This window comes from Chrysoperla carnea, chromosome 4 (genome assembly GCF_905475395.1).
Source record: "Chrysoperla carnea chromosome 4, inChrCarn1.1, whole genome shotgun sequence".
Classification (NCBI taxonomy): Eukaryota; Metazoa; Arthropoda; class Insecta; order Neuroptera; family Chrysopidae; genus Chrysoperla; species Chrysoperla carnea.
Window position 1 is genome coordinate 16353616 of NC_058340.1, and position 26274 is coordinate 16379889.

At 28.2% G+C, this 26274-nt stretch overlaps 1 protein-coding gene across 3 annotated transcripts in view; it reads left to right on the top strand.

Moving 5' to 3' along the window:
* The first annotated feature begins 658 nt into the window (after positions 1-658).
* LOC123297774 (potassium/sodium hyperpolarization-activated cyclic nucleotide-gated channel 2) overlaps positions 659-26274 on the top strand; it is a 444758-nt gene continuing 419142 nt past the window's right edge. For 2 of the 3 annotated variants that reach the window (XM_044879549.1, XM_044879550.1), the window contains exon 1: positions 660-1031. In XM_044879549.1, coding sequence (XP_044735484.1) covers positions 955-1031 — 77 coding nt within the window. In that variant the 5' untranslated portion in view covers positions 660-954. Of the gene's footprint in view, positions 1032-26274 lie in introns of all 3 variants that reach the window. The other variant, XM_044879548.1, reaches the window with a different exon arrangement.

Genomic DNA, 26274 nt, shown 5'->3' on the forward strand with positions numbered 1-26274 from the left:
TATGGATACAATATCTATCCATGTATATATGTTTATAATTCAACCTATTTTCCAATGTTCAAGATGATAAACCATTATAGGAAGGCAACCAACATCACTGATCAGATCATGTAGAGTATACTCAGACATTCACACACATATAACAATACATGTGTATACCTACATAGAAAATATATTCTGTGATAGAGTTGAGTCGCGCTTTATAGAAAATCCGCGCATCATGAAATTGAGGCGCGCCTGCTCATTAATAGTTATCACTAAACGTTTAAACTCTAGTCTCGTTTAAACCCCTGCAGGGGTAACATCTTTTTTATAATATATTTGAAAAAGCGCAAAATAGAAATTTACCAAATAAATTCCATCTTTTACTTCAAACTATTTATTCTATAAATTCTATTTATTCTATATCTATCTTCTTTTTTCGAAAAATTTGATTGCAGAATAAAAAAAAAAAAAAAAAATATAAATTTATATATTTCTGAATATATTATTATATTTCGAGTCACAAAAAAATTTTTTCAAAACGTAAATGGGTACATTTTTGCCATGATAAGTTTATGTCTGTTTTCTGATAGTAATAAATTTTCAAATTGTGACGACGAATCTAATGAGCGTTTAATCGATCCAGAAAACGAAACAAATATGGAATATCGTAATGTACCAATTGTTAAAAATCCACGCGGACAGATTGTATATTGTGATTGTGAAAATTATTCAGCTTCATCTTCAAATGAATACAAACACATTATGATTGACGGTAATAATTACAGTAAATCAACAAATTCTGCAATTAAATTACCATCCACATCCGAAGAATCTGATTTTGGTCATCGACGTAGTGTTTCTGTGATACATGAGTGGTGTAAAGGGCAATGCTAGCTGGAGGTAATAAAAAATTCGACGACCACGTGACTAGGGCCGGAACAACAGCAGGAGCTTCAAAAACGACGCTTCATGTCTGTACGAAGTTTACATCGCCGGGTTTCCGGACCTGGTGGTATGGCATATACCCACCAATACAGCCACAGCCAGTAAGTTTTAGAAACACAAAATATCAATTTTAGTAGAAATTATCCCCACATAAATTCCATAGGAAAATTGATTAATATTCCCAAAAATTTTATCATATATATAAAAAATACAAACTTACAAAAAGTCGTAAATATATAAATTGAGAAAATACATCTTTCTTCTATTTCTATTAGTCATTGTTTGTGTTAAAAAGGGCGTTAGTTTCGTTACGTAACTTATAAAGAAAAATTCAACGAAAAATATGTGTTATTTTTCATAGTCATTATTTCAATTTTCATTGAGTTTTCTTTGTTAATATTATATATTTGTATTTTAATAAAATACAGATTTTTCATTTCTCTTCTTCGCAAATATTACATGCTCTACTTTTTCCCCATAGCAACGTACTCTCATTTTGTTTATATTTTCTTTTGAATTATCTCTAGGTGAATGCTTATGAAAATTTCTGTGTTGCATAGCAACGGTCATTATTTCTTGATTTTCTCGTTGAAAAGTGATAGTATATTAAAAACAATAAATTTAATCAAATAACGTCGATAAATTATTTTTATTGAGCACACGTCTTTCTTATTAGACAAATCTAGAATAGAAAATATCGATTCTAAAAAACAATCGATATTGAACATTTTTGTTTTGTATAAGTTGCAGATAAATATTACATAAAAATATTAGCTGTGATACTTTTAATAAAATTACAAGTTGGAAATATTCCAATTTTTTATTTGAGAAAATTACCAAACTAGATAAAATTGCCTTCGTATATATAAATTTGATAACTCCCATAAATGTTTTATCAATAAAAATAAATCAAGGAAATTAATTAATTTAGTGAACGTATTTTTGAGAAAAACATTTTTATACACCCTGTAATTTTGGAAAAAAACACATTATTGCTATTATTAATTATCAATACACGTATTATTGTACGTGGAAAACAAAAATAAAAATTAATAAATAAAAAAAAACTTAAAAGCACTTTTTTATAGTGAATTTTCATTAAATAATAACCACATCAAGTAATTAATATCCCTAAAAAAATTTTTTTATTATTATGGATTTCCCTAATACATAATAGTACTTTTCTTCATTCCATTTATACAAAATGAATGTTTGAAAATAAAAAAAGCTAATATAACCATATAGACCGTTATCGACTAATAGAAAATTTTGTGACAATCGAATGGCGTATATTCACGATATTTATTGTTTGCAAAGTATCGATCGATTAATGATTGGAGAATAATGTTACAAAAAATACAAAAATCGGTTTTATTTTATAATTAGATGAGTATTTTTTATAATATCTTCCAAAATCTGCAATATGAAGTCCTATATTTTGAAAGAGAGAATCTTGTCGTGGTTTTGTATTTTCAAGAGTAGTTAAGACCCAAAAATCAAGGAAATCCAGTTCATTTTACTATTTTCTAAGAAATTGCCTTAAAATAGATCCGAGAAATGGCTCTTGCAGCTTGATTTTTATTTTTGTTGGGTCCAAATTGACTTACTATTTTGAATTTCATTGAAATTGGAAACAAAATTTATCATCGATTTTTTGCAATTTTCACAAAGAGTATGTAGTACCTCTTAGAAAAATCGAAAAATCACAAATAACTTTTTGTATCAGAATTTGATAAAACCCAACAGGTTATTTACCCAAAAATACAAAAATCGGGTTCACTTGATGAATGAATAAGTATTTTCCATACCGAAATCTGTTTTATTAAGACTTTTTGAAGATATTTTCCGCTAATCTCGAAAACTATTACTATCCAGCTAGGAGTAAAATTTTTGCCTCGGTTTTTGTTTTTTCTACGGTAATTCATTTCGAAAATGCGAAAATAGCCGATTTGAGAAATAGCTGTTTGTAAGAGTTTTTGTATTTTGTACGATATCTCCGAAATCATGCAGTTAATCACCAACTAAGCCATGTTTTGTTTTTATTTGATCAAAATTAACAGTAAGTTTTGTCGAAATTGGAAACAAAGATTATCATCATTATTTTGCCATTTTCTTAAATAGATAATCACAAAAAAATCACAAATAACTTTTGGTGTCTGAAATTAAAAAAACTCGTTTTATACGATAATTTTGTTTCGAAAAATACAAATATCGTGTTTATTTAATGATGGAATGAGTGTTTTCTATAATTATCCGTACTCTCCTGTATGAAGCATTTTGGAGAAATTTATCTTGAAAACTGCTAAAAATTTTGGCCTCGTTTTATGTATTTTCTAGGGTAATTAGGACCCCAAAAGTCAATAAAATTCAGTTAATTTTATTCCAACAAAAACAAAAATCAGGCTGTAAGAGCAATTTATCGATTTTAGGGAATTTCTTAGAAAAAGTAAAATGAAATCGATCCAAGAATAGTTCTTCGTAGGAGATTTTGATCGATATCTTAAAAACCATGCATTTAATCACCAAATACACCCTGTTTTTGTTTTTATTACGTCAAAATTATCTTAAGTAGGTACTGAGTTGTATCGAAATTGACATTGGAAAAAATTTTCTCCATTTTTTGCAATTTTTCTCTCTTGAGACACTTGAGATCAAAGTTTTTACATCGTTCCCACTATATAGAGATTACACACGATCCATTATTTTATAAATGGAATAAACATTTGTATTATATTTACAAAAAGTATATTAATATCATTTATGTATAATCAATCGATATATTGGTTTATATACATAATATATTCGATGATAAACAATTTTATAGTTGTTAGAGTATTCAAAACACCCCCTAATTACATAAATTTTGTAACATAATTCACCAGACGTTTAAAATATTTTTTGTTTTATTTGTATGTAGAGACCTTACGCTTAATTAATTTTAAATACCTACGTGTGTATAATTTATAAATAGCTATTACATGTTAGTCAAGTTTCGTTAAATAAAAAGGTTGGCAAATAATAAAACGAAGTAAGAGTGGGTGAATTTGGATATTTTTTGTGTTCTAGAATTTTTTTAATTAATTATTTAAGGAGATATGCAACGATTGAATAATACCAGGGATTTCAATAAAACTATATAAAATATTTAGACAATCTTTTAGTTTATAATAATACCATAAAAAATATCTGGATGACCGAGCTTTGCTCGGTATTCTTAAAAAGACACAAATTTTATCACTAATAGAAGACCGTTTTAAATGTCTCCACACCAATACCAATTTGAATCATTAACTACGATATACACCAATAGATGCCAGGAAGAGTTATAATTTGCATTGCCGGTTTCAGTTTTTCATGAAAAGACGGATAAAACGACGTTTTTTTTAAAATGATCCTTGTTAGATCGACTTATCACCCCAAAAAACCCCTACATTCTCATTTTCATGAAAATCGTTGGAGCCATTTCCAAGATCGTTGATATATATATATATATATATATATATATATATATACAAGAATTGCTCGTTTAAATATATAAGATATAAGGTTGTCGATGATATAAAAACAAAATTTTAATTTAATTATGAGTTCATCGAAGATCCATCATTTGATGAACAGAGACGACTATAGTTATAGTATTGATGATTGAAGAGAGATTTCTATATTATCAAATTTATAAGCAGTACTTGCACACAATATACTATATATTTTTGTAGTTGCGTGGTATTATAAAGCTAAATATAACACATTATTTGATTACAAAGAATATATTTGGTTTATATGTATGTACCGTGCAATAAACCAAAACTTTTTTACAATACTGTTGGGAAACAAATACCTAAAATATCATTTCTTAAAAAATAATAATTTTTACGTAGCATCAAATTGTTAAAGAACTTAGATAGGCTTAACAATTTTTTAGGTGTTTTAAGTGTTAAGATATAACGTAATTCAAGGCCTATTTCAAAAGATCCGTTATTATGCCGATCTATAAAAATTTCCCACAAAATTTTCATTAATCAGGCTACGTTAATAATTCATTTAGAGTTTAATGATATCTAAGTCTCACACTGAAATTAAATCTAGAAAACGGTCAAGATATAAAGAAGAATTTTGATTCATTAATTACTTAATATTGACAGTGAATAAGAAAGTTGATCCTCATAAAAAAAACTGAAAATTTTTTGGTCAAAACATTTTTTCGAAAAACGTAAGCTTGACATGCGACTTAAAAATATGTCATTATTGCATTAAATCGAGAGAAAACACGCTAGCTACGGAAAAATGCTTCAGCCAAAAGATGTCAAGGACAATAGAGGACATTTACTTGTATCCATGACATCGACGTATAATTATTGATTAATTTTAAGCATATTTTCTTTCGATTAATTGCAATAATGACATATTTTTAAGCCGCAATTCCTGCGAATGCTAATGTTTTTCGAAAAAATGTTTTAAACAAAAATTGTTAGGTTTTTTATGGGGATCAACTTTCTTATTTAAAGTGTTATTCTATCTCTTACCATTTATAATCTAAATTGGCTATTAAAGAAACCCGACGAATTAGGTTTGAGTTATATTTTGATTGGTTCACAACAAAAAAAAAAAAAGAAGATATTTAGGTGTATAGATTAAAATGGCCTACCCTGTATATACTTCCTATCAGATCGATTTATGCTAATTTCAGAAGTCCAGCGAAAATTTGATATATTTGGTCCTGCGTGATATCACAAATGTAACAATAAAAGTTATCCAAATCAGCCCACTATCAATGATTCTTGGTAAAAATCTAATTAGCCTCGACTATGTATACATTTTCTGGCATCCACATTACAATAAATGTTTATGTAATTAAGAGCTAATATTATATTAAAAAGCGCATCAAAAATAAAAATAGCAGGTTGGAAATATTGGTGAAAGTTTGTCTTCAAGATATCCGTTTCATTAATGAAATTTAATTTTTTTATTTACAAATTTCAAATTATTTTTGACGGAAATATTGATGATATTTGTTGTTAAATTGTAAAATATTCAAAGCCAGTAGGGTCAAATGCTTAAAATATTTATGTAGTATTTGGGTATTAACAAGAATTTAATATTTAGATAAGAGAGTGCACGTAAATTGAGCAAATTGTAACTACCATAAAAAATAATCAGACAGAAGTGTCTTCTTCTCTGATCTTCGAATGAAGTAACTTGAGATAATTCACATTCTCGGGTAAACAAAAAAATTTTAAAAACTACTCGCGTATAAAACCGTAAACCTTTTGTAGACGAGTGTTAAAAAATAAGTTAATATTTTATTTTATAGGAATAATAGTCCAGTGTAGTTACGTAAATCGAAAAGGGATGACCCAAAATTTTGTGACACTAGATTTTTTTGATCCATTCATTCAATAAGGGGTTGTTTGGAGACCTTACATCTGATTTTGCGTATTAGGTAAATTAACCCTTTCGCCGCAATCTTGTTAAGGGTTTTTTTTTGCGTTTTGGCCCATAATTTGCGTTCTATTCATTTTATCTTCACGCTATGATTGATAGAAAAAAATTTATTCGTGATCAAAGTCAAAAATTTTTTCGTCACTTTCTTTTTATAACAAATAGTTTTATTAGTAGCCTATCGCAGAGATTTGGAGACAGCAAGCTGAAATATGGCTTTGTTTGAGCGTGCTTTGGACGTAAAAAGTGAGGTCAATTTGGAAGGACCCATTTTTTTTAAACCGTTAGAGGTAGACCAAAAATGAAACTCATAAACAAAAATTTGACTTTGAACACGAATCAATCAATCGTAGCGTGTACTTCGATGTAAATCGGTTTGAAGATAAAACGTAGACAAGTCCAACGACACGAAAATCATCAAATTTTAATTAATAGAACGCAAGATATGGGTAGCGCAAAAAAAAGTCATTTTCCAAGATGGCGGTAAAAGGATTAATTCTCCAAATACGCACAATCAGATTTAAGGTCTCCAAATAACCCCCTATTGAATGAATACAAAATTATAGTGTCAAAAGCTTTTGGGTCCGTCCGTAACTGCGCAGGAATATAACTCAATAAAGATAAACTGCAAAAGAGTTTTTTCAAGGTGTCTGGGGAAAAAAATTAATATAATATGTTTATTTGTATTAAATATGTCGTAGTTTAATGTTCAAACATAATGCAATATCGAATCTTTTAATTAAGGCACATAATTATTCTATAAGTTTTCCACCTCAAAAATTAAATAGGTACTAACTTCCGTTTCGAATTTGTGTGAAACTTACTAAAAATATTATTATGTATACCTAATAAATTTATTTCCAAGGTTTTTGTTTTGTTTTTATATTTAAAACGATTAGGAATCTTTATTCAATTTGATTGCATGTCGACATACCTAATATTCATATAATAAAATTATTAGGTTTCTTTAAGTTGACATTTACACATTTTAACAAGAAATTTAGATAGTGTAAATATTTAATGTACTTTATACATGCAATAATATTATATTATTAAATTATCTAAAAGTTGAATACTACAGTCATTAACGTAAATAGATTTGTATTTATATATCTATCTTCCATCCATCCATATATGTATAAATGTTATGTTCGTTTGTGTATTACTTATGGACTCAAAAAGTTCTCCATTGCTTAAGCTGAAATTTTAACACGATATACAACCTGCTTCGAGGGGTGGAAGTGAGGATGAAATTGTGAGGATTTTATAGGCAAATACAGATCAACGTTTGCCTAAATGTCGTGTTTTTAGGGTTTTTTTTTTTTTAATTTCATGTGATTTATAATATATACAAACTATAGTTCTAATTATTATTCTCACAAGTCGTATGTTAGGAATGTGTTTTTATTAATCAAAAAACTTAAACTGTATTTTATCTTTACCCAAAACAAATAAACAATTAACAAAATAAAAATATAAATATCGATAATAAAATTATAAACAAAATAATTGTAAAATTTGACTACTATGTATAATTTAATTTTTATAACAAGTGAAAACAAACGATTGACTGAGTTAATGTGATAACACATTAAATTAGGAAATTGGTTGAAAATATTCTTTCGAAAATTGTAGATTTCGGAGGAAATACGACGAAATACGAAAAATATATCATTGTTGCATTAAATCGAAAGAAAAAAAAACGCAAGATACAGAAAAATGCTTAAGCAAAAGTTGTCCAAATGTTAAAATAATAAAATAATATTTGCAACTAATTTAACAGCACTTAGAATCGATATCCTAAGCCAATATTTTATTTTCTAGTGATCAATTAATAAATTATTAATTTATAAAGAAATAAAAAGCACAAATTTTATTACAAATTTTATATTTTCCGGCATTGAAACTTTATGATACCTTCAAATATAATTTATATGAAACAAAATATTGAATCACGAAAACCATTGAATCTTGTTGAGTTGGATAAATGTTGTTTTGGATGACTTATTTACAAGAAACATAAAACAAATACTCACGTGTGCTGTTAAGTTTGTTGTTTGTTTAAATGTTTGTTGATATTATTTATATTCGATGGATAAACTTGAAATTTTGGCAGATCGTTGCATTTTTAGCCAAGATTGTCATTTGTAACCCAAAATTCTCACTGTAAAAGAAAATCATTATAAAAGAAATTTGTATCCGTTTCCACACTACCATTGAGGTAGGATACATCAGCGCGTTTTTTTTTACGTGGTATCCCCTATAGGCCTAATCCACGATCTTTTCCTTCTATTTAAGTGCATCCGGTTACATTTAAACAGAAGAAAAAGATAAATAATCATCCAATTTGTCGTGACCGGAACATGACAAATTGGATAACATTATCGCAATTCCTAAAAAAAAAAATTCACAATCCCCAAATACTATCAGCCTAAATTTGACATCACTTAATATAATTACAGGACAGGTATTCCTAAAATATAAGAAAGAGATAAAAAAAAACATAAATATCCCTGGAAAAAAATTCAATTATTTCAAAAAGAAAAGGGATAAATAAAAATTGCTTAATTTACAATAATCTTTATGCATAAATATTTCTGAAGGTCCATTTGAATTAACCATATCAACCTAGTTATAAGTAGACTTACCCCAGAATGAAACCAATCCAAAATATCACAGGCTATAACACAGGCGAAAAATCCATGTAATCAAGATCATTTTTTCCGTACATTATCTGTCTAGATATACCTAACTCACTTTAAGTGATGACTGCGCACGTTGCAAGTTCCGTCTCAACGTCATCATGAGTTGATACAATCCCCTATCGAGGCGCTTGGCTTATAGACAGACATAACGAGAAAAAATTGATTTTTGACTACACAATTTCTCATAGTGTTATAACACATGCAACAAATCGAACGAGTTTTTCCTGAGAAACATCATACTAACCTTAGTTAGTCAACGTCGCTTCTCAGAATTTAGGGCAGACCGAATTTACAAATTTAAAATAATATATTTAAAAAAGAAAATAAAAAAAATTTAAAAAGAAAAATTAGGCAATTTTTCAACCCAGTTATAAGTAGACTTACCCCAGAATGAAACCAATCCAAAATATCACAGGCTATAACACAGGCGAAAAATCCATGTAATCAAGATCATTTTTTCCGTACATTATCTGTCTAGATATACCAAACTCACTTTAAGTGATGACTGCGCACGTTGCAAGTTCCGTCTCAACGTCATCATGAGTTGATACAATCCCCTATCGAGGCGCTTAGCTTCAGACAGACATAACGAGAAAAAATTGATTTTTGACTTCACAATTTGTCATAGTGTTATAACACATGCAACAAATCGAACGAGTTTTTCCTGAGAAACATCATACTAACCTTAGTTAGTCAACGTCGCTTCTCAGGATATAGGGCAGACCGATTTTACAAATTTAAATTAATGAACTGATATTTAGAGTAAAATAAATTGAAAAAAACCAAAAATATCTCTGGGCATAAAAGTTAAAAATTGCTTAATTTGCAATAATATTTATGCATAAACAATTAAAGAAAGTTCTAGGATAGGATATGATAAAAAAAGATAATTCTAGGATAGGATATGAATTTTACAAGTCACAAACACAGAATTATACAAATGAGAATGTCGGAGATGAAAAAGCATAAATATCTCTGGAAAAAAATTCAATTATTTTAAAAAGAAAAGGAATAAATAAAAATTGCTTAATTTACAATAACCTCTATGCATAAATATTTCTGAAGGTCCATTTGAACTAACCATATCAACCTAGTTATAAGTAGACTTACCCCAGAATGAAACCAATCCAAAATATCACAGGCTATAACACAGGCGAAAAATCCATGTAATCAAGATCATTTTTTCCGTACATTATCTGTCTAGATATACCTAACTCACTTTAAGTGATGACTGCGCACGTTGCAAGTTCCGTCTCAACGTCATCATGAGTTGATACAATCCCCTATCGAGGCGCTTGGCTTATAGACAGACATAACGAGAAAAAATTGATTTTTGACTACACAATTTCTCATAGTGTTATAACACATGCAACAAATCGAACGAGTTTTTCCTGAGAAACATCATACTAACCTTAGTTAGTCAACGTCGCTTCTCAGAATTTAGGGCAGACCGAATTTACAAATTTAAAATAATATATTTAAAAAAGAAAATAAAAAAAATTTAAAAAGAAAAATTAGGCAATTTTTCAACCCAGTTATAAGTAGACTTACCCCAGAATGAAACCAATCCAAAATATCACAGGCTATAACACAGGCGAAAAATCCATGTAATCAAGATCATTTTTTCCGTACATTATCTGTCTAGATATACCAAACTCACTTTAAGTGATGACTGCGCACGTTGCAAGTTCCGTCTCAACGTCATCATGAGTTGATACAATCCCCTATCGAGGCGCTTAGCTTCAGACAGACATAACGAGAAAAAATTGATTTTTGACTTCACAATTTGTCATAGTGTTATAACACATGCAACAAATCGAACGAGTTTTTCCTGAGAAACATCATACTAACCTTAGTTAGTCAACGTCGCTTCTCAGGATATAGGGCAGACCGATTTTACAAATTTAAATTAATGAACTGATATTTAGAGTAAAATAAATTGAAAAAAAACCAAAAATATCTCTGGGCATAAAAGTTAAAAATTGCTTAATTTGCAATAATATTTATGCATAAACAATTAAAGATGGCTCATTTAATCTTAATTTACCTTTATTAACATAAACTTACTTAGAAACAAACCCGAAAATGAAATTTAAGATTTGGAATTCAAATGAAGGGAATAGATAAATGTCAAATAAATAAGCTATTCATAGTGAATAGTAAAACACACACTCAAATTAATTATATTACTAAGAATAAATTATCACATGAGATTTAGAAAATAAAAATAAAAATTTTACTTACCTGGATTTTGAACTCCATACCTGTGTAAGAGGAGTAGGACTCGCTATACTCTCTGCCACACGACTTGATGCTTGTTACAATTTAAACGGCCATAATCGGTGATAAAACTGGACCAACCTAATGAATAAATACATTTTAGTGATAAATAATTAAAATAATTAAAAATAATTTTATTATTAGTGTATGTACAAATATCAGCCAATTGATTCTCTGTAGGTATATGTTCAATTTTTAAATTATCTTTTTTTAATTCTGATCGAATGAAATGGTATGTAATGCCACTATATTTACTTCTTTTACTTTCCCAATTCTTAACTTATTGAATACGTGATTGATTATCTTCAAAAATTACTGGTTTAACGATCATATTAAAACATTCATTTTACAAACCGCAGCTAGCTAATGCAACAATATTCTGTTTTTTAGATTTTCAAAATATATTATTTCCAAATAATTGAAGGGCGTACATGCGTCAACGATAATAGTAGAGAAATAAAAAACAATATGGTAATGCGATAGTTTAAATGATTTTCTATGATTTAAGACAAGAAAAATAACCTGTTATCGAATTATTTTCATTGAATTTTAAGTTTAAAAAATTGATTAAAAGTAAGATTTAACATGGGACTAAATGGAAAATATAAATACGATATTTTTCTAAAATTATATCGATACCAATACTTTTTTTTACAAGCTTTTACCAGGTAATAATTATTTAAACTTTTAATAGAATTTCAAAAAAATTTCTATTAATTTAAAATTCTTTAAAATTTACATACTGTTTCCCTATGAACGCACGTAGCAAAACAGGTTCACGCATGTACGCGAACTTAAATAACATTTCATTCGATCAGAATTTAAAAAAAAATTGATTATATACCTACAAAAAATGAACTGGCTGATATTTGTACCAAAGGTTTATCAAATCAAAAATTTCACAAATTTGCTAAGTCCATAGGAATCTGTTTTGTTTGAATTGAGCGGAGTGTTGAAATCAATTGAATACAAATTTAGTTTTATTTATTATTTTGATAGAATTTTTTTTCGATATTTAGTAACGGAGTTGTTGATTAAAACAATAATATTAAAACATTTCATTAATATTATGAATGTTCAAGTGATTGTAAAGTTATTTAGTTATTCATTTAAGGACGTACATTCATGAGACTTGTAAGTAGACAAATAAAAATAATTATGATGATAAAAAAGTTTAAATGATTTTGAATGATTTAAGAAAGAAAAGATATACAATTGTATAAATTAATCGAAACGTAATTAATGTTAAATTTTAAATTCAAAAAGTGACAAAAATTAATCTTTAACATAGGTTTAAATGGAAAATATAAATCGATATTTCTCAAAAATTATATCGATAACTATACTTGAAACTTTTATCAGTTAGTAATTATTAAAAATTTTAATAAAATTTCAAAATTATTTCAAATTTAAATACTGTTTCCATATAAACGCACATAGCAAAACAGGTTGATGAATGAACGTCTTTAAATAAAAATTATAATTATTAATATTAAAACTGTGTGTTTATTAGTAAACTCTACATCTAAAATAACACTAACGTCAAAAAATTTTATCGAACCATAGTACATATTCATTTTGTTATATTTATTATAAATAAATTTTGTATAAATGAGATTGAATCTCTTGGGAATAAACACAAGCTCGAAAAATTTTGAAATCAAATAAAAATACTTGTAGTCAATCACTAATAATAAAACAACTAATTCTAGAATGTGATTTCAATTGGAAAAAATAAACAAATGATTCAAACATAATTTTTTTAAATTAATATTAAAAGTTTTGTGTAAAAAAGTATTTGGACAAAATGTGAAACAAATTAAATATAATAAAGAACTTTACAATGTACAAAAAAAGAATTAGAAAAATGTAAATTAAAACAAAAACTTACTCAGAAACAAATTCGAAAATGAAATTTGACGTTTGGAAGTCAAATGAAGGTGAAACACAAAGCACAAATGTAACCAACTGTCCACTATGAACGATGAAACACTACTGACCTAATGAATAATTTTGATTGACCACACCCGAAAAAAGCGCGGAAATTTAACACGCATTTAAATTAATGAAACTAATTTGAATAAATCAGAACATGAAATGTAGAGAAAAAATTAAAAATTTTTATTTGCCCGAGCTTTGAACCATAGACCTTCGATCTACGAGTCGCACCCGCTTAACACCGAGCTGCAACACCTCTTATACGATGAAACAATATCAAGAGACATTATCGGTGATAAAGCTGTACAAACCTAATGAAAAACTTTGAGTGACTAAAACACCTGTGGGATTGTTACACAAACTTAAATTAATAACGTAGGGAAAAAAAAATCTTGTACCTTAGTGGGTTTCGAACCTACGATCTTAGTACTAAGAGTCGGACTCGCTCACCACATCGCCATATGACCCGACATATATACATAGAATTTAAACAGGCAATATCAGTGAGAAAATTATATTAACCTAATGAATAAATAAATTTAACTTATTCCAAAATAAATGCGTATTCAAATTAATTTAATTGATTTGCAAAAAATCATATTAATAAATTCATTAAAAAAAAATTAAAGTTTATACTTATCCGAGATTTGAGTGAGAAAACCGAATAAGTATAAACCGAAAACACATGCTTCTAAACCGAAACACATTAAGTCATTCGGATACAGTGTAGTAATAACTATTCATAGACCCTATTTATTAAGAATTTTTGGCTTCTATTATAAAATGTTCTATTACAAATATCAGGTTTTTCCTCGGTTTTTTTACTACATTTATGTTGTAGTTAATCTCTTATACGAAAAGTTTTTTTTACAGATTTCACATGATTAATGCTTTTTTTTCCACTGTAAATGATTAACATAATGATTATCATTAAAATTTTTCGATATGTGGAGTAATTTTTAAAATATCGAAAATTGAAAATTTTGTTTAATTATTTAGCTTTCGATATTTCGATAACCAAGACAAATAACGAAAAATTTCGTATTTTCATGATCAAAGTTGAAAATAAAGAACAAATAATTTCAACCACGAATCTCAACTTGATATTACTATGGGCCATTTTAGGAACCGGACTCTCTTAGGTCAAGGAAAATCCCAAATCGTTTGAAATATTTTCTAAATGGATATTAATGTATTATTTATGTATTTTTATTTATTCATATTCCAAAGTATTTTTCTTATTTTAAATACACAGTTCGTTAAAAACTTTTCCTTCATTCAATTTTTTTTTTCTTGATACAATTAGAAAGAAAACCAATTATTTGTGCACTTCCTTAAAAGGGATGACTTTCTCCAGATTACATACCTACACTACGAATTAATTAAATAATAAACATTAATTAGTGGGTATTTAAAAATACTTCGATTCGATCAATGTATACAGTTAATTAGTGTATATAAATTAAAATAAATTATATAAAACGTTATAAATTTATAAATTAAAAAAGTAAATACTTCACGCAATATTAAATAATTAACATAAATCTTAAAAACAGATTCACTTTAATACAAATTTAATCATTAACCTAAAAAAACAAAAAATGGTATGCAATTTTAAAGACACCATAAACAATTGACTGAGTTAATTGTTGAAATACCATGTATAGACAGTGTTGATGCGCAATCGTATAGAAAGTGTTGACGTCACGTAAATAACAAAAGATATTCACTTTTAAATACACAACACACACACAACTGATATTCCTATATTAAGTAATACATACTATAAAATTTGCACCTATTTAACGCCCTCGTGGGTAAACAGTGATGTTTACAAAAAAATGTTTCAAACAAAAGTTTTTTATTTATCTATAAGTAACATTTTTTACATTTAAACTTTTGTTCTATCTCTAACGGTTTACAAGATGGGTCCTACGGACCCAAGACCCAATTGACCTATGATGCTCATTTACGAACTTGACCTCACTTTTTACGTCCTGAGTAGGCTGTAAAAATTTCAGCTCGATATCTTTTTTCGTTTTTGAGTTATCGTGTCCACAGACGGACGGACGGACGGACAACCGAAAATGGATTAATTAGGTGATTCTATGAACACCTATACCAAAATTTTTTTCGTAGCATCAATATTTTTAAGCGTTACAAACTTGGGACGAAACTTAATATACTATGTATATTTCATATATACATGGTATAAAAACTGTAAGTTTCATAAAAATCAGTTTATCCGTTTAAAAGTTATGAACTCTTTTATTCGGTGTTTTATGCAAATTTACTAAATACTTTTCATCTATTTCCATGCAACCATAATGTTCCACAGCGAAGGTGTGGCGGGGTACAGCTAGTTTTTAATAAATATTACATTTTTTCAATTTTATTTTAAACTATTTTCCAAAATAGCTGTTAGGGAATTTGTAATAGATATTGGCAAATTAATTAACAATTTTTAATTTTATTTTGATTTTATTCAAATAATCTTTTCTTAATAATCAGAACTAAGTAAATCAATTTAAATTTTTCGTTCCATATATAAATATTTGTACAAGCCTTTATTGCACTCAAAAGCTAAAATATCACTCATATTTATGCATTTTAAGAAGCCTGAGTCACTCTTTACTTAAACTTCTAGTTTTATAATTAAAAAATTCCAATTTATTTTTTCACCGATTCTACCATGCTTATATAATTTTTCTTCCATTATGTTGTATTTTAATCTGATTTAGAAATTTTCTACAATTTTTAACTGATTTAACAAATAGATAAGAATCATAATAGACAAATAGACAAGGAACTTAATAAAAAGCTTTTCAAATTAGACAAAAATGAGAGAAATATTGACTTAAACGAAAAGTCTTCTAATTTTCTGTATATCTGTTCTGTTGTTTATATGGCAAGCTTTTTAATTTCCGATACCAAACGAAATATACTTAATTGATTTTTTAGGGAACATGTTCAAAACTTTTTACAATAAATTAAACTTTTTGCATTTGGAAACATAATCAAATATATATTCTAACCGTTGCATGCTCCTTCTTCGATATTCTATCAAGAAGAAGTAAAATGAAAGATTAAAGGGAAAAATAGAATCCAAAAACAGTTAAAAACTAGGCAAACAACTTTTGGAAAATGGCTTATTCAAGTGCTAACATTCAAGAGAAATTAATGCTTTTAGCGACTAATTTTAAAGTTGTAAAACTTTTTAGAAAGAAATTTTTGGTGTACTAAAATAATATTGATTGTGTTTTGGGAAATGTTGATCTGTGAGCGCTCACTAAACATGTTGACTGAGCACTCATCGATTATTAACTTAACTTATATCTAAAATTGTATAGCTAATCGAGAACTGGGAAAATACTAGGTATTGCTTCCAACTCTAAGAACTTTCGAAATTTGTTGTTGTTGAGATTTTTAATTTTTCTTCTCTAGAAGTGAAAGCAAAACCGGTGTTTTCATTCACTTGGCATGTTAAGCTAGTTCTTTTTTGCTCCTATTTCCCTTGACGAAGGGCAACAGGTAAGTCAGTTAGTCAATTATTAAATGCAATAAAATGTTAATAAATATATTGAATGGAGATTTGGTGAAAGACCTAAGAAGAACACTAACTTTTTATCCAAATTTACTTCAAGTAGAAACGTTGGGAAATCAAAGATAATTATAAATATAATGTTATTCGATTTTCAAATTTGACAAACCGGTCATTTATCATTTTCAACGCGACTGAGAATTAGATGGAGATTCGAATAGCTTGTTCGTTTTTAAAATCAATAGCTTGTATCATAACAAATATTTTAAAAATCTATTTATTCAATTAATGTGATTTATTATGAAATAAATTGATTGCTTATATCAAATATTATTTCGTGAAAAAAATAATATTATTAAAAAAAAATAGATGCGTATGTAGGTTGGGATAATAATTTGTCATAATTTTTGAAATATATTGACATAAAATTATTTTTACAAATACAAGGTATTATTACGAAATACACAGTGGTACATTAAGATTCTATGGATTTAATTCTAGCAAAATAATTAACAGATAAAAAACAAGTCCGAATTTTTTGTTACAAGTAAAAAATTTGCGTAGGCATTGGGCAGAGCAAAAAATACTGAACTAGGACGCTTCTCAGAAAACATGGGCGCTATAATTTGATTTTTTTTATTATAAGACCTAGCAAATGATTATGTGAAAATAAATTTTTTTTATTCTAGTATGGAGATAAATACCAAAAAACGAGAACCGATGTCCGTAGCTAAATCTAAATACTCCGTATTTAAAAAGCACGACTCCCTTCTAAATAAGCCTTCTAAATTTACCTACTTACCACCTCTGTGCTCTATCTCCATACCTGTCTCCATGCTACGCAGACATATTTCATATGTCTTTTTTTATGTCTTCATCCCAGCGATCGGATAATTTGAACCATGTGCTTCTAAAAATGATGTATTTGAGGTTTGAAAAAGAGTGTGACCTCTTTTGCCTCGGATTGGGCTGATGAGCTTTCTTAAAGTTGATTCAAATAAAAACTAAAACTTCGTGTTCATTACTATATTTTTAATTGGCAGAAAAGGTGAACAATAGCGATGTTTTCTACAAAATGAGATTCTTATTTCAATTTTTTTTTCACTTGCAACATTTATGCTAATCGTAATATTATATAATTAATTTTGTTAGCCTTTCAGAGACAAAATCGTAGCTGTTTTAAAATGAATTTTTCTATCTGGGATCCTTGCAAAATTTTCCTATTTTAGTCAGAACTGATTCTCCAATTTTATGGGATGATTCTTAGATAAAAAATTATATTTTATCCTTCTCAGAAGTATATCTACCCCGAATGTCAATGGTTTGACATTGGAAAGTTCTTCTCCATTAACTGGCATTAATTTGAATGTTAATTTTTATACCCCGTACATATGAAATATATATCAAGGCAAACTAAATTTAGTCTTGTAACGTTTAAAAATATTGATGCTAAGAACAAAATTTTGGAATAGGAGGTGTTCAAAAACATCTAATAAGTCTTTATATTATATGGCCAAAATTGTGTTGGTTTCTTAAAGTCTTCTAATTTATAATAAATAATGCAAACACTGATATTCAACATTGCTTTACAGGGTATTTCAACAAATAAGTCAGTCAATTGTTTGTTTTCACTTGTTAGATATATGTTAGATACCTTTAAAAACTAAATTTTCTATCAAAATAAATACATATTTTATCATTGATTTATCACCCAATACATAAAACCAGAATGATAATAATTTTTTTTCTATTATTATTGATAAAACATTTTCATATTATCGGTGGAAGGTATCACTCACTGATTCTTGTTATTATTATTTATATTATCAATATCTATCCATATTCTACCTACCTATCTATGTAGGAACATATACTATATCTACTTCTACCTACCTGTGTGTAGTGATTGTGTGTTATCGTGTGTGAATATATTTATTGTATTCTATGCGAGAGTTTATTTTTATTATATTGTCATTCGATTTTTAAATTAGTTTTTATTGTTTGATGTTTGATTACTTTATAGGAAAAAAAAAATAAAATAAAAATGAGGCGACGATGATTTTCTTGTTTTATATAATAATCATATTTATTTTGTTTTTCTTTATTAATGTATTTCACTTGTGGTAATCGAGAAAAAGGGAAGAGTATAGTTATAATCGTTGTGGCTCTAGACATTAGTTCTCTTTACTTTAAACTTACTTATATATTACGACACGAGACCAGAAAGTTGAATTTTCTTTGGTATTCAACATTAAAGACTAATAGTTTTTGTACTTTTTTATTATTGCATTAAACTCCTGTAATAGTGACTTTTGCGGCATGCAATGCTATAATATATGTAATAGTGATGCTATGCTACCGAGCTACAAAAATGCAAGCCATAAAAGTTGCTCTTATCGATGCGGTCGAGGGGGTCATACCTTATCGGCTCAGAGATCAGAAAGTAATTATTATCTAATTTATTGTAATAACAGTAAGACTTTAAAAATGAAAGGAAAAAACCTAACAAAATTGGTTCTCTATCCGTGCATTAATTATTGATTATAGATTTCTTAGGGCATTCAACAGTAAAATTGTGAGTGTTCTAATTTTTCTTCAGATCCCAAAGACGCGCAAATAACGCTTCCCGGTGGTATGGTCTGGAAAGTCATACTTTATTGGCTAGAAGATCAAGAAATCAGATGCAGTAGGGGATAATCCTGGTGTAAATTGGCCATATTACCCATAAAAATGTAAAATTAGACTTGATACCAGGACAAAATTTGAAAGTGAAATTAAAATTGATTAAAAAACAAAAAAGTTATAAGCAATCTAAGATTGCATTCAAAGGTTGCCCATCTCCTTTTAACAAAACAACTTTTATATGTAATCTCTATGGCGATACCCACATAGGACGTCACTATCTTCCTCTTTGTGTAATTAGGAATTTTGAACGCAAATATTACAGATATACAGATTTTTAAGTGATAACAAAAATTTAGTAATAACTTCCTATTTATATTTAACAGAAATGAAGTAAACCATTTTACTGAACCTAATTTATTAAATCATTTTAAATGTAAATGTCAATTCTTGCAACATTAATTGCAGTCAATTATGTTAGTATAAGCGGAAATTTCATTATTATTAGATTATTCAAATAGCGGGTGATTAAATTTTTAAAAAATTATGACATGTGAGCGTCGCAGCGTCTAGTTAAGGCTGAATTTTCAAGCAGACGTTCTTTTATTATTTTTAAGGATATTTTTTTCCTTTCTGTACTCTTATTGTATTTTCTTTCGTATTTATACGAATTGAAATATAAGATGAAATGATGAAATAAATAATGACCTTACATCTGAAATCAGACACGAATGATTATCAAGAAAGAGAAATGACAATACGCTTACGTCTTTGTACATACAGTTATAGAAAATATACGCGAAACATGTATGCTTTAAAATTATCTTGTTAGTTCATATTTGTATGTACGCATACAGTGTGTTCACTTCAAAGGTAACTACCTTTAATTAATCTTGACCTGATGTGTTTATTGTTTTGAGTGAAAACAGATCGATTTACATATCGAGGGGAAGTTCAAAAATGGTACCTAGATAATTTTTTTATCATGTTTAAAGAGATAATTCTTTGTCCTTTCAAATGAGGTATAACAAGGTAGGGGGTGCTATTTGATATTTCAAAGTTGGGGTGGCTAGGGGTGAAGGAATGAAACTTAAAATTCTCTAGCTACCATTTTTGAACTTCTCCTTCGATATCTAAATCGACGTGTTTTCACTCAAAACAATAATCACATCATTTCATGAGTTATTAAGGGTGGATATTTTTGAAATGAACACACTGTATAAACCCATGTCTATGTTTAATAACCATTATAACTGAAATGTCATTACATTGAGCAAACGTGTTATGAATCATTTATGTAAAATAAATTATTTTATACCTGAAAGATTTAGTTGTTAACTCTCAGTCTGGATGGTAACCATTCGTATAAGACTTGGTAGATTAGATACTGACATTCCGAAATGAATTTTTATTTTTTTAAACTTTAAGCATGTACAAAAAATTATGTTTAAAGAATAGGCTACAGTAAAAAATACAGTCGAAAGTAAAGTACAGCTAAAGATTGAAATATTATATATATTTATATATAATAATGGGATTTAACCTTCGTTTCTCAGACCACGTCTATAACAGAGGCCACCCACATAATTTTTTAAAATCTTAATTTATTTGTTAGGCTACATCCGAATATACAATGGTTTTTTTATGATGTGGTTGGAGTCGGTTACTTCTTTCTTATCCGAGCGACGACACTACGTGTATTTTTTCTCACTACATCTGCATAAATTCGGACCTGCAACCACCCAGTCAGTAGTCAAAGCAAGTTAAGACGCTTTAACAAGCTCGGCTACTAGCCGGTTATTTATATATATGTATATTTCCTTCAAACTATATAAGAATATATATATATATATAAGATTATAGTGGAGGCGATGAGAAGAAACCATTTCATAAAATATACAACTGAAGTATTGTATCAATACTTCTTTGTGTAAGTTCATGCCATTATAATCAACGAGTGATTTTACTTTTAAATAAATATTATTTTTGCATATAACTTAAAAAACAATTATGCAATGAATGAGGAAATATACTACCAGGATCAGTCTAGACAATACATATTTACTTTCTCTGGAGTAGTTCAACCGATTCTATCTAATTTGGATTCGTTCAAATTCTATTTTTTAATGTAAATATTAATAATGACTATTGTACTTCTCTCAGCTTTTTATATGCAAACTAAAAACTATTTACTAGAACAACTACTATTTTTTATCATAGAACTAATAGCTAAAGAATTTACAGTTTATTTTATGGATTCATATCCATCATACCCATGTGGCAATTGCTTAAACAACGAAGCATATATGGTAAGATTAGGTTAGATCATGAAGTAAGTATAAAAAGGATTTAAAAAATATTCAACAGTTTTAGTTACCTATTTATCGTCCTAGGATATTGCTATTTCTGCAAATAAGCATGCATCTAACAAGCATTTAAAACTCGCCTTCAATAGTCTTTTTCTTTATAACATATCTTAAAAACGCGGCGATGTTTCATTGGAAGTTTTTTACAATGAAAAGCTGTGATAGTAAGCTTAGTAAGCTTTTGTTTTGGAATACTAAAAATAGATGACGTTGGCTGTTTCAAAAAGTGGAAAGTCAAAGTTTGGTGGCTATATCTTAACTTTTAATAGCCGAAAATTTGCTGGTTTCTGGCGGGACTTTTAAAACTTTAAGTGCATTAGTTTTGATCACAATAGTACACAGTTACAGTTTGTGGTATATATATATATTATTTGCCACATACGAATGAATAAATGTGATAGGAAATGAACATAGATTAGCCCAATGATGATAATAAATATAATATAAAAAACTGTCCACATATAATATCTACATACATGTCCACATTATACAGTAAACAGACAATATTGTGTTTTAATGGAGCCACTATATACAGGGTACAACAACAAACGTCATATTCATCTGGAAATGCAAATTTTCACCACATAATCAAATAAACGATATCATCACCCACCAACAGTTTACATTACAATAGTACCAACTGAATGTCCATTACATTATAAAGTGACTTCGATAATTATTGAATGTAAACATGGCTTTATTCTGTGGAATTCAAATTTTCATTCCAGTAGACGTTGACAAAATAATAACATTGAAAGAAGAACTTGCGGAGCCTCGAATAGCCAAAAAATGATAACATGTGGCCTTTCATGTTTTTCATTATTAAAAAAAATATTGTATGCCTTTTATTAAAAAGTAAATAAAATAATATAAAACAAATAGGGTGAAGGAGACACAATTTATGGACATCTGTTCATCCAAGGTTATCAGACATGCTTCTAAAAAAAAATTAATTTCTAACATATTAACAATTGCTTACATTAATGGAAATTTATATAGAGACAATAGGATTAAAACTAACCGTTAAACAAACAATTTTTTTTTTATTATGCAAAACTGATTATTTCTTTTAAACTACTTCTTTTCAATGAATATAAAATAATCAAAAGACCACTTCTTCGATTGTTTTACACAGATAAAAGTATATGTATCAAATCATCAGTTTTAATTTTTTTTTTTAAATGTAAGAAGTGTGTCCCTGATAGTCTTGATTGAACGGATGTCCATAAATTATATAAAATATATATATATATATATATATATATATATATATATATATATATATATAAAATTATTCTTATTTTTTAATATATCTTTTTAAATTATAGTTCATGTGTTATCTGATGTATGAACTATACTATTGTCAAGTTTCATTCAAATCCATTCAGTAGTTTTTATATGCGATATACCCATTTTTGTTAACAAAAACATTTTTTTTCTACAACTTAGTTGGCTATTTTGAGGCGTTTAGGTACTTGTTTCTATCTTTTCAGCACATATTTTATGCAGTTGAGTTTTATAAACCGAACAATAATAATGGTACAATAGTCATTTTAAAACTTCATTTCGATGCTTTACAGATTTCCTGTACTTGCAAAATATATACAATATTATTGTTAAAGTATAAGTATTACATTACTAATTGTCTATTACATAACACATAATTTCACTCAAGGAATTTGAAGCAAAAATTTAATTTGGTATGAAATGTGAATCCAATTTTTTTTTTGAGATTTAAAAGAAGTCGATTGTTAAAAATAATTGTATTTTAATTGTGGAAGCGCATGGAAGTTTTATATTTTGAAATTACTAATTCAAGCAATTAGAAAAACCTCATTGCTTGGTGGCGGTGGCGTTAAAAATCTCAAATGAACATGAATCTTGAAACACATGGTTTTCAAGTTACCGAGATAACGACATGTAGTAAAGGAAACCGTAGACCAGAATGGCTGAGTAAGATAATTGACAACACATTTTGTGGTATGTGCGCCACGCGACTCACCCGCAAATTTATTCTCATTTACTCAATCCGGAAATACTTTTCAGGATGACAGGAGCGAGTAAAAGAAGCATTATAATATATCAATATCTAATGATATAAAATTTTCAATCTGGTGCCGTGCTATTAAAAAATTTGGGAATTTTCCTACCAGGCTATTTGAAATCTGAAACTTTTACGCTGTTATTTTGATTATTTGACAAAAATCTGCAGTGTTGAATAGTCGACTGTCTTCCCATTAAAATTAGATAAAATAAATATTCATCAATTTTAACCTGAGGCAGGGTCAACTAAAATTTGCAAACCTATCACAAAAAGAGTAACACTCTCAATAACACCCTTGCCATTTGTTGCAAGACTATCTTAGACTAGCTAGACCTAACTTAACCATCTTAGAGCTACGCCCAAGACACATTTTTTAACTGGAGTTCAAAAATTGTACCTGTATAAATATATTACGTAATAATCGGTTTATATGCTACATTTTATACAATTAAATAAACGAATAAAATGTCGTTTCATCTAGCCACATAAACCAATCCATTCTAGTATAGAACCGTAGCAATAGCGGCACATTTCTATATGCATACTTAATGTGACCATGCCTCTATGTATTCTCAACACAGCAATGTCAGCAGATAAAATAATTTGTTCAACATTTTGTTGTAAAAGGTAATAATAATAGCTAAGCGAGGCTGCTATTCCATTTCTATATTCTGCCTGTGTCCTTGTTATGATACCCACATTTATTACACAAATATATATGTACGGTATCCAGTTAACAGTACCTACAGTCAGCGGGCTGATTGATAACTACACTCTCAGTAGATTATTTTTTTTTTTACGTTTATATAGTAAAAAAAACCGAAAAGATAGAGGTACTAACTATAACCGCAGAGTATAAAATAGAGGTTATAATTTTTATGGAAAACATCCACGTTTAGTTTTACCTGATCCAAAAATTATATTTAAAGTTATTGTGTCAGTGAACACGACGTCTCAGGACCGAATCGTGTTTGAAATTATGTTTTGTTGGTTGTTGAAGTATAGAGCTTTACCTGAAAATTGTTAGGCCATTTTAGATGTCGTAGAAAAGAGACCCTTTAAACAAGTAAAAGTTGAAAAGTGTAGATTCTCATAAAAAAAACCAAGAGTTATTGGATACGGTCGATCCGTTAGGAAGCTACAAGAATCTATATATTAGTGATGGGATGAATGTTGAATTTTTGTACATTCGCGAATTCGAATGTTTGTTTTCAATATTCGCGAGTGCGAAAGCGAATGTAAATGTTAACTTTCAAATGAAGCGTTCACAAATTCGACAAAATGTTGATAATTTTTTGTCAAAAACATTCGCATCGTTTTTTTGAATGCGAATGTTAAAAAAGGCGCGAATATTCGACGCATATATTGTCAGGAGAAGGTTTGTATGAAAGAAAAATGCGGAACATAAAAAATTTAAGAAAAAATATTAATTGCAATAAATGGTGGAAACGCATATAAATAGTGCATTACATATCATCTTACTATGTAAAATGAATTTATTTGCGCTCCCATTGAGGTATTATTTATGATTATTTAGTTATTGTGAATAGATATTTATAATAGATATTCTAGCTTTATGCTAGCGCAGCTAGAACCACTGCCGAAGCTGCAGGTTAATTAAGATTAATAATCAATAGTTATAAATTGCATAGGTGAAACAAAGTTCACCGGATCATCTAGTGTAGAATATAGAGAAATATGCTGGGAGTTGTGGAACGCAATTTAATTCTTTCCTGAGATTTTTGCTGTTATTTTAATGGTGGTACAAAAGGAATATGATTTGAACAGTCAATTAACTTTCTCGAGAAATTTCTGAGGCAGTGTAGAGAGGTTACGTAACCGATAAGTTAACTTCTTAGAAAATAAAAACGGGTACTTTCTTTTCCACACATCAAACAAATAATGGGGGCCAAACTGTGCTATAAACATGCATATATTAAGTGCAAAAAGCATTGAAAATAGATGTTCTATTTTTCTCATATCCAGAATAAATTCTCCAAGAATTCTTTTACAAACGTAGGAAGATTGCTTGGAGAATCACAGTCTATTTAACCTATCCAGCGAAGAGTTAGTGCTAAATCTTATCAAACTGGTGTGATGTGTAAACCTTACTGCTTTTGTATACAGAGTTTTAGACTGTAAGTGGAGGTTATGTGGCGTACACACACGATTTTTAAATGTTTTTCGAACATACGAGTTAGTTTGAAAAAAAAAATTGGTTTGTAATAAATTTCAAAAAGTTTTATGTACAAAACGTATGCGAAGTTATTATTGATAAATTATGGCATATTATTTACTTTATATTTTTTTATTCGTTTTTATGAATATGTGTGCTGCAGTGCATGTTTAAATCACTTTGGGGCATTTTCTGTAGATATTAATATAATTATGTCGTATCATATGCTATCT